The 11,508-nt window shown below is 39.1% G+C and overlaps 1 protein-coding gene across 1 annotated transcript; it reads left to right on the top strand.

The window, feature by feature from the left end:
• On the top strand, positions 253-821 carry LOC107607454. The gene is made up of 2 exons (XM_016309410.1): positions 253-417; positions 498-821. Exons 1-2 carry the CDS (start codon positions 253-255, stop codon positions 819-821), a joined length of 489 nt encoding a protein of 162 aa, XP_016164896.1.

Consider the following 11,508-nt stretch of genomic DNA (forward strand, 5'->3'; position numbering starts at 1 on the left):
TGCTTCATTGCATATTCTGGGTCATTTTTCTTTCGTGCTATTTAGGATATCTGTTTGATATGCATAACATGCTTGTTTGTGAGTGCCTTTTTGGGATAATTGAAGCACTAAGTTTGAGGTATTAAAACTAATCACCTTGACATCAATTGTTTGATGTGGACAGAATCCTGAATGGCGACTCGCGAATGAGGTCGACCAGGTACAGGGAGAGATAATGAGGATGACCAACCGGCCAATAACCATGCTGAGTTCATGGCGGCGATGACTAACCTAGCTAACTCGATGCAAGCGAGTGCTGTTAGGACGACACAAGCCATGGAAAGGTTAGGGAAACCAGCCAGAAATGGAAATGCAAATAGAGAAGGGGTCGGAAACAACTTAGGAGGCGCTCTGATGACAATAGCTACTTTCCTAAAGGTTAACCCGCTGACTTTCATAAGAATGATAATCCTACAGAAGCAGACAACTGGTTCCAAGCTATGTAGTTTACACTGCAGACTCAGCATATCTCGGATACTCAATTCGTAGAGTTTGCAGCCTATCAACTGATAGGAGAAGCTCAATACTGGTGGCAAGGAGAGTGTCGACTGCTGCAACTTCAGAATACGGATATTCCTTGGGAGTTATTTCAGACAACCTTTTACAGGGAGTATTTTCTGGAATCCATGAGGAAGGCTAGAGAGTTGGAGCTTATGCAGCTAAAGCAGGGTTCTATGTTTGTAACCGAGTATAGCAGTAAGTTTGTGGAACTCTATAGGTTCTCAAGGGAATGTCAGGGAACCCCTGAGTCCTATGAGGGTTGGAAGTGCATTAAGTACTAGGGAGGTCTTCGGGAGAACATTATGAGTACTGTGGCTCCGTTGGAGATTCAAAGATTTTCTGAATTAGTAAAAAAGGCAAGGGTTGTTAAAGATTGTGCTAAGAAGGTGGCTTTGGCGAGGGATACTCGTGGAGGCAATAACAACCGAGGTCGTGGGAAGCATTTTCATCCTAGAGCTTATAACTTCAAAAGGGGTGGACATGCCCCTCAGTATCCACAAGGTCAAGGAAACTTCAAGAGAACCAACTACCACCAGTTTCATCAGGCAAAAGGAAGAGGTAAACAAAGTAAAACTTCTCCGGATTTAACTTGTGACCGTTGTAGACATTTTTATGCTTATAATTCATGCAAGCTGAGTATAGGTGGATGCTTTATTTATGGATTACCTGGGCACTGGCAAAGGATTGCACTCGTGAGAGAAACCAGAATGCGGGTTAGAACCAATAACAAGGCCGAGTATTTGCTGTGAATGCCAATGATGCTGCTAAGTCGGATCCTCTGATGAGAGGTAAATATTTAATTGGTGACAAAATATTGATAGCATTGTATGACATGGGCACTTCACATTCATTATTGCATTTGATAACGCTACCAATCTAGGGTTGAAAATATCATACTTAACTTTCGATTTGCATATGCATACCCCGTCTCAAACAGTTGTGACTAGGTTAGGTTGTAGGCAAGTCCCCTTCCGGATAGAGGATAAACCCTTTGTGCATGACTTAACATGTTTACCGATGGTTGAGTTGGAGATGATTTTGAGATTTGATTGGTTGTCAAAGAACCTAATGTTGTTGGATTTCTTTGAGCGATCAATTTCCTTTATGTCGGAAGGAGAAGGAGGAGCAATTGTAGCTAAGGGTTATTATCTAAACTCTGTAATGGTGAACTATCTCATTGTTTGTGGCCGATTACACAAGTCGATTTGAGGAGCTCTGTAGGTTCTCTAGGGTATGTCAAGGTGCCCCGAAGTCCTATGAGTGATGGTAGTGTATAAAGTACCAAGGAGGACTAAGGGACAACATCATGATGGCTGTGGCTCCTTGGAGATTTCGATATTTTCTAAGCTTATGAACAAGGCAATGGTTATGGAGGAGTGTGCTAAGAAGGTGGCATTGGCGAGAGATACCCGAGGAGGAAACAACACTAAAGGCCAAGGCAAGTACTTTCACTTGAGAGGTCTAACTTTCAAAAAGGATGGACGTGTACCTCAAGACCCTTAAGGACAAGGGGGCTTTAGGAGAAACAACTATGATGAGTTCCACCCAGCGAGAGGAAGAGGTAATTAGAGTAAGACTTCTTTGGATTCAATTTTGTAACCGTTGCGGGCGTTTTCATCCTTATGATTCATGCAAGTTGGGTATAAGTGGATGCTTTACATGTGGATTTCCTGGACACATGGCGAAGGATTGCTCTCATGGGAGGAATGGAAATGTGGGTCGAAATAAACAAGGCTGAGTGTTCGTTGTGAACGCCAGTGATGCTGCTAAGGCGGATCCTTTGATGAGAGGTAACTATTTATTTGGTGAGAAAATATTGGTTGCATTGTATGATACTGGAGCCTCGCATTCATTTATTGAATTTGATAATGTTGAGGAACTAGGATTGAAAATATCCGAATTAGCTTTCGATTTGCATGTGCATACCTCGTATCAGACAGTTGTGACTAGATTAGGATGTAGGCAAGTTTCTTTTAAGATTGAGGATATGGATTTTGTTCATGATTTCATTTGTTGACCAATGGTTGGGTTGGAGATGATTTTGGGATTTAATTGGTTGTCAAAGAACCAAGTATTGTTGGATTGCTTTGAGCAATCAATTCGGTTTATGCCAAAAGGAGAAGGAGGAGCAGTGATAGCTGAGGGTTATTACATGAACTCTGTGTTGGTGAATTGTAGTGTAAAAGAGTGTCAGGGTTATATACTCTTGGCTGCGAATGCGTTAGGCGATGAGAAAAAGTTAGACCAAATTTCGGTAGTTAGGGAGTTTTCCGAAGTGTTTCCTAAAGATATTCCCGAATTTTCATCTCAAAGGGAGATTGAATTTGCGATAGACTTAGTGCTGGGAGCAAGTCCAATTTCAATTGCACCGTACAGAATGACTCCAATAGAGCTGGCTGAACTTAAAACACAGTTGGAAGAGCTTTTGAACAAGAGGTTCATTCGACCGAGTGTGTCTCCATGGGGAGCGCCAGTTTTATTGGTGAAAAAGAAAGATAGAGGGATGCGACTTTGCGTGGATTGCCGACAGTTAAACAAAATGACGGTGAAGAACAAGTACCCGCTGCCGAGGATCGATGATTTAATGGATTAATTGCAAGGAGCTGTGGTGTCTCGAAGATCGATTTGAGGTCAAGGTTACCATCAGATAAGGGTGAAGGAGGAAGATATTCCGAAAATTGCATTTAGAACACATTATGGTCGCTATGAATACGCGGTAATATTCTTTGGGTTGACCAATGCACTTGTTGTATTCATGGATTACATGAACAGAGTGTTTCATCCCTTTTTAGATAAGTTTGTGGTGGTATTCATAGATGAAATCCTGGTTTACTCAAAGACGGTGAAAGAACATGAGGAGCATCTGAAGATTGTATTATAGATTTTGAAGGAGCGGAAGTTGTCTGCGAAGTTATCGAAATGTGAATTTTGGAAAGAGGAGGTAAAGTTTTTAGGACACGTCGTGAGTAAGAAAGGAATAGTTATAGATCCTTCAAAGATAGAGGCGGTGATGGAATCGGAAAGACCGACGTCCGTGACAGAAATTAGAAGCTTCTTGGGATTAGCTGGGTATTTCCGAAGATTCATCCATGGATTTTTGCGAATCGCGTTGCCGATGACAAAGCGAACTCGGAAGGATACACCATTTGTGTGGACATCAAAATGTGAAGAGAGCTTTCATACATTGAAAGAAAAGTTAACTTCAGCACCAATCTTGATTTTACCCGAACCACACGAACCGTTTGAAGTTTACTGCGACGCCTCGCTGAAAGGCTTGGGTTTTGTATTAATGCAATACCGGAATGTCATAGCTTATGCTTCGTATCAACTAAGACCACATGAGATGAATTATCCAACTCATGACTTAGAATTGGCGGCGGTTGTGTTTGTGCTAAAGATCTGGAGGCATTATTTGTACAGAGTAAAGTTCTGAGTCTTTTCTGATCACAAGAGTCTCAAGTATATCTTTGATCAGAAGGAGCTCAATATGTGCCAAAGGAGGTGGATAGAGTTACTAAAAGATTACGATTTTGAACTAAGTTATCATCCCGAAAAGGATAATGTTGTAGCGGATGCCTTGAATAGAAAGTCAATGACGACTGCATGGATGAGGATTAAAGAGGAGGAGTTGGTGAATAAGTTTGTGAAGCTTAAGTTAGACATTGGAGAAATTGATGGAAGGGCTTGTTTGAACCAATTCCACATCTCAAGTACGTTTAAGACCAAAATATAGAAGGGACAACAAAATGAGCAGGAGCTTCGGAGAATGTTCCAACCGATTGGAAAAGAGAAGCAAGGAGAATTCACTAAGGACAGTGAAGGTATATGGAGATATAAGAGGAGATCCGTGTGCTAGATGTTGGGAGTTTGAGGCAAGAATTGTTGGCAGAAGCGCATAACAATGGATTCTTTACTCATCTAGGAAGTACGAAGATGTATCATGATTTGAAGAAAATGTTTTGGTGGCCTGGGATGAAGGGTGATGTAGCTTCACCTGTGTCTAAGTGTCTGACGTGTCAGAAGGTGAAGATAGAGCACCAGAGACCATCAGGAATGCTACAGCCTCTTGAGATTCCTCAATGGAAGTGGGAAGGAGTGACTATGGACTTTGTAATGGGTTTGTCAATGACTAGGTCAAGATTTGATACGGTTTGGGTGATCGTGGATCGCTTAACCAAATCCGCTCACTTTCTGCCTATCCGAGTGAACTATTCACTGAAGGAATTGGCGAGATTATGCATTAAGGTGATAGTAAGGTTGCACGGCATGCCAACGACGACAGTGTCAGACCGAGATTCCCGTTTTACATTAAGGTTTTAGGGAGCTTTTCAAAGAACTTTCGGTACGAGACTATGTCTCAGCACGGCGTATCATCCACAAACTGACGAACAGTCAGAAAGGACTATATTCAGACATTGGAGGATATTGACGAACTAATTTCTGTCAGAAAAAGAATTTTTATAAAAATAATCACGTTGTAAGTATATTTTCTAAACCAACAGAGAATACTTTCGTACAAAAATTTGGTTGTCACAAGTAACAAAATCCAATAAAATTTATAACCGAAGTATTTAAACCTCGGGTCGTCTTCTCAAGGAATTGCAGGGAAGTATGATTTATTATTGGTTATGAAAAATGGTGTATTTTTTGGTTTTTGAAATAGGGAACAAGTAATTTAAATGGCAAGGAAAGATAAATTAATAATTATAAAGAAAACTCTTGGTAAGGTATGAGAACTGGAAATCCCATCCTAGTTATCCTTATCAGGTGTGATGAGAATTGGATTTTGCTCCCACTTAGTTAACCCTTACTAAATAAAGGAAAGTCAAGTGGACCAATCAACTTGATTCCTCAAGTCCTAGTCAACTCCTATGGAAAGACTAGCTTTAGAGGGATCCAAATCAATTAGCAGTTTCCAACTCTTAATCAATTGCTGAGTTTGATAACTCAGGTGCCACCAATTACTCATTCAAAGACAAAAGGGAAGAAAATATACTTGAATGAAAATAATTTGGATTAATTAGAAGCATCAATAACATAAATTAAAGAAAGCAATCATAACTCTACCTCAAATTATATTAAATAAAGAAATCAACTCTAACATGGAGTTCATAAGCCAAATTGAAAAGATAAATAACAATTAAAGTAATAGAATAAATAAAAGTAGAAAATAAATTAAAGGAACATTGAACCTGGAATAAAGAGAAGTAGCCTAATCATAATAGAAATCCTAAATCCTAATCCTAATCCTAAATCCTAAGAGAGAGGAGAGAACATCTCTCTCTCTCTCTCTAAAACTACATCTAAATCTAAAATTATGAATATGAAAGTTGTATCTTTATGAATGAATGGACTCCCCCACTTTATAGCCTTTAATCTGTGTTTTCTGGGCCAAAAACTGGGTCAGAAATAGCCCAGAAATCGCTGGGAACGAAATCTGCCATGCTGGTTTTTCTGCAAAACGACGCGTCTGCGTGATTTACGCGTTCGTGTCATTTTTCTGTACGGCCACTATAGCAAATTATATATAATTTCGAAGCCACGGACGTTAGCTTTCCAACGCAACTGGAACCGCCTCATTTGGACCTCTGTAGCTGAAGTTATGACCGTTTGAGTGCGAAGAGGTCAGGCTGGACAACTTTGCAGTTTCTTCAACTTCTTGTATTCCTTCTATTTTTGCATGTTTCCTTTCCATCCTCTAAGCCATTCCTGCCCTATAAATCCTGAAATCACTTAACACACATATCACGGCATCGAATGGTAATAAGAGAGTATTAAACATAGGAAATTTAAGGCCAAAGAAGCATGTTTTCAATCATAGCACAAAATTAGGGAGGAAAACGTAAAACATGCGAATTATATGAATAAGTATGCAAAGACTTGATAAAAACCACTCAATTGATCATAAGACAAACCATAAAATAGTGGTTTATCAACCTCCCCACACTTAAACATTAGCATGTCCTCATGCTAAGCTCAAGAGAAGCTATAAGAGTGAAGAGGAATGGTAGAATGTATGAAATGCAACCTATCTATATGAATGCAACTACATGCTAAGATGTTTCTACCTACTTGGTTAAAAGTAAACAAGTTCTTCAAGACAAAAATAAATCAGACTCCACTAATTTAAATCACACAATAAAGACAAGTAAACTTGTAAGAAGATAGCTCATGAAAGCAGGGAACATAGAATCAAGTATTGAACCCTCACTGGTAGTGTATGTGCCCTCTAATCTCTCAAGTGTCTAGGGTTAATTCACTCTACTCTTCTCTAATCATGCTTTCTAAACTTTGTTCTTCATCTAACCAATTAACAAAAAATTTAATGTAGCAATGCAAAAATCATGAGGTCTTTTCAGGGTTGTAATGGGGCTAAGGCAAGGGTGAGGATATATGTATGGCCAAGTGAGCTATAATATGAATCTTTAATTAACCTAAGCTCTTCACCTATACACACACTCTATGTACTTCCAAAATCATGCCTAACTACCCAAAATTCCCATTTTTGCATATCATACTCATGTATCAATTTTTCTTTAATTTTATCATATATACATTGATCTTTTCCTTAACTTAACATTGGGATAATTTTGTCCCCTTATTTATTTATTTATGCTGGAAATATATATATATATATTATATATATTTTTTTCTTTTATATCAATGCACATGGATATTTGATTTTTCTGGTTTCACATGAGTAGGTACCCAAATTCCCAATATTTTATCATTTAAACACTGTACACTTTCATTAACCCAAGTATCCACAGTTTCCCCACACTTAGTTAACACGCTATCTTAAGCTAACCAAAGATTCAATTGGGGTATTTAATTTATTTTTCTGCTTAAGTCTAGTGATGTGGTAAAATATAAAACAAGGGGATAAAAAGGCTCAAGGTGGCTAACAAGGGTGACATTAAAGGGTAGGCTATTTGGGATAAGTGAGCAAAAACAAATAATGGCCTCAATCATATGCAAGCATGTAAATTCACTAAATAGTGGACATATAGAATGGAACAAAGTAAAGTCTGCAATTATAGAGAAGAAAAATACACAAGAATAAAATATTATGGTTAAATAATGTAACCATGTAATTAATGCTCAAGTCTCACAGGGTTGTGTGTTCTTTAACTCAAAAACCATGTTCCAATTTACAGTCTTCAAACAAGTTTTAACACAAAATTTTTTTTCAATTTAAATTAGTGAAATATTATAAAATAGAGTCTTGAAAAGAAATTTATTACTTTAACCAAGTAGTACTAAATGCATAAAATCAAACAAACATGCAATTAAACATGCAAATGCAACAATAAACTAACAAATAAAGTAATATATTGGTGTTGAGAAGAAAATAACTAACCCATGGAGATCGGTATCGACCTCTCCACACTTAAAGATTGCACCGTCCTCGGTGCATGCTAAGATGTACAAGTGGACGGACTGCTACAACTGAGGCTTTTCTCCAAGGATTGTGCAGATGGACTTGTCTGTCGCCCCATGTAAACGTTTTCTGTTTCCCTTCCTCGGTGGCCAGCCTGAAAGAAGAGGAAAAAGAAGAAAAAGTAACTAAGAAATAAAGATAAGAAAATAAATAAAGTCTGGGTGGGTTAATGCCAAATAATGAGGGTCTCAATTACATGGTAGCTACAACATACAAGTGAGAAAATAATAGAAGCACATGGCATACCAGTGGTACAAAAGTTGCAACAATGGGGGAGAGAGTGTGGGTAATGCAAGATAGTGTGAGTGCATGTTAATGCAAAGGAATACCAGTATTATAAAAATTAGCATTGACTTATGATTAATAACACCCAACAATTTAAAACAAGTCACGAAGCACCAAAATAATTCAAGATGCACAGTTGAATAAGAAAATTTAACACCAATGGAAAAATAATAAATTTAGAAAAGAAAATAAAAATATGCACAAAATTAAAATGCAATGAATGAAAGTATACAAGTAAATTAAGTAAAATAGAATGGAAGTGAAGAGGGATGAAAGGTTAAAGAGATGAAGAAGAAGAAAGTAAGAAAGGAGGAAGAAAGAATAAGAAAAGATAGAAGAAAGAAGAAAGAATGATAATAGAAAGATAAGTAGGATTGGAGAAGAAAAGATAGGAATTCTGGCGCTGATCTGAATAAACTGTGCGTCGCCTGCGACGCGGACGCGTGGAGCACGCGTTCGTGTGGATGGCGTTATTTTCAGATGACGCGGACGCGTCAGGGATGCGTTCGTGAGGAATGATTTGTGCCATTGGCGCGAGTGCAGCCTCGCGTACGCACAACTCTCTATTTCATACTCTCATTGCCAAAATTTAGGGTGACGCGTTCGCGTGGGTGACGCGATCGAGTGAATGGCATATTTTGAAAAACGACGCGGCTGCGTGGGGTACGCGGTCGCGTGATAGGGTTTGTGCTTCCAGCATCATTCCATCCCAGCTCCATCATAACTCTCTCCCATACACCTCTTTACGTCAATTTTGCGAGGCCACGCGTTCGCGTGGGTGACATGGACGCGTGGGAGGCTATTTTTCAAAATGACGCGGACGCATCATTGACGCGGTTGCGTAGGCATATTTGTGCCTAAGGCATGCCTCCAGCCACACTTTCGCGTGACTTTCTGTTCCATTCTCTTTTCTTCAGAACGCACCTATGACGCGGACACGTCAGCGACGCTTACGCGTCGCGTGCATTTTTTTTATGTAGAATACAAAATGAAGATGCTGATGCAAATGTTATGAATGACACTAATAAACATAAAGTAGAATAAAATAAAATAAATTAAAACTAAGACTGAAAAGGAACTATCATACCATGGTGGGTTGTCTCCCACCTAGCACTTTTAGTTAAAGTCCTTAAGTTGGACATTTGGTGAGCTCCTTGTCATGGTGGCTTGTGCTTGAACTCGTCTTGAAACTTCCACCAATGCTTGGACCTCCAATAAGCTCTATCAATACCAAGTGAATTTCTCAAGCTTTGATGGAGTTCTTCACAAGCTTTGAGCTCCCAAATTTAATCCTCATGTATGCCTGGATCCCAAATCTTGTTTCTGCACCCGTTTTCAAGTGAAACATGATGATTCCATCCAGGTGGTAAGAAATCCGAATTCTCACTACAGCATCCAAAAAGCTTCCTAGACCCATTCAATCGAACTCTACACCAATACTTGCATTTCAACTTGGAGTGTGCAACCGTATTGAACCTTGCAGGGCAACTCCTACCACTAACCATCTTCCTCTTACTCTTAACACCACAGAGAGCTCTAAGCTGGCCATCTGTCTCAAGTAAACCATATTCAAGTGGGAAAGTAAAGGGCAAGGATAAGAATTTTACCCACTTGAATGTTGTATTAGATGGTAATGGCTTTGGGGGAGAGGTCTCCAACAGCTTTGGGAAGGTGATTTCAAGCTCCATTCCCTTGTGCTCTTCTTTGACAACTTCCACCTCTTTGCAAGCTTCTTCAATTCCAACCTCTTCCTCTTGGTAGCTTTCTTCCAAATCAAACTCTTCTTTATGGCTTACCAAGGACATGGGAGGTTGTGCTTCCTCTTCTTTAATCTCCATCTCTTGATCAACCTCTGCAAAGTCTTCAACCATGATATGCCTTGGAGGTTGTACACCTTCCTCAACATCAACATCAAACATCTTGGAAGGAGGCTCTATGACTGGACTTTCCCATGGAGGTTCAACATCTCCTAAGTCTGCAACCACTTTTTTCTCTTCAATAATTACTGCTTTGTCCAGTTGTTTTAGTATAAAATCGTACTCATCCTTGATGATTTTCTTTCCATGATAACTCCTTTCAAATACTCCTTCATCTTCGAGGGTCTCTCCTATCTCCACATTTTGGGCCTCCTCTTGCTCTAAGACAAAATCAGACTCCTCCTTGATGTCTTCCTTCACTAATTCTTCAACCACTCCTTCGACTTCAAGGGTCTCCACTACCTTCATCTGTAGGGCCTCCTCTAGCTTCTTATGAAGTATGGATTCGCGAAGATGATTCCTTCTTTCTTGTTCCATATCAACAGCATAACTGGAATCATCTTACTTTTGGATTGATGGATGTGGGTGCTCTTCCATGGAGGTGGTGATGGGATGGGAAGATTATTATGTGGTTGAAAAGGAAGCGCACTGAAGCTTGAGGGTTGAATATTGGAGGTAGAGGGTTGGTCCATACGGGATATAAGTGCTTGAAAAGTAGAGGTGAGACTAGTGATAGAGGCAAGTGTGGTATGAAGCTCTGTTTGCCCTTGGTGAATAACACCAATGGTGTTGTCATCCAGTGGAAGTTGGGGTGGATATGGGTTAGGGTCATATGGAGGTGAATGGTGTAAAGGGGCTTGTGAGTATGGTGGTTCAAAGGTGTGTTGGAGAGGTGGTTCATAAGCATATAATGGGGCTTGTTGGTAACTACAAGAGGGTCCACCATATTCATCATCTTAGTACGCTCCCTGGAATGGCTCTTGACCATAGTAATTTGGTGGAGGTGGTTTGTCACGAAAGGGTCCACCATAACTATTGTCTTGGTATGCATCACAGAATGGTTGTTGGTTATAGCGCATTGGAGGGGGTTGTTGCCAAGAGGGTTGATCAAATCTTTGTGGCTCCTCCCATCTTTGATTCATCCGACCTTGATGCATGTTCCTGTTATAGCTTCCATTCCTTCCAACAACATTAGAACCAAACTTGAAATAAGAGGTGTGAGAATTCATAGTAGCAAAAGAAAATAAAAACAAAAACTAATAAAAAAATTAATGAAAATAAACTCCTAAAACAAGAAACACTGACAACAATATAAGATAAAGATTTGAAAAAGGTTTAAATTTTGAAAAGGTTTGATTTTTAAAATTTTAAATTTAAATTTTGAAATTTGAATTTTGAATTTTGAAATTTAAATATTGAAATTTGAAATTTGATTTTGAAATAAGATAAGATAATATTTTGAAAAAGATATGATTTTTGAAAAAG

Source organism: Arachis ipaensis, chromosome B07 (assembly GCF_000816755.2).
Source record: "Arachis ipaensis cultivar K30076 chromosome B07, Araip1.1, whole genome shotgun sequence".
NCBI lineage: Eukaryota > Viridiplantae > Streptophyta > Magnoliopsida > Fabales > Fabaceae > Arachis > Arachis ipaensis.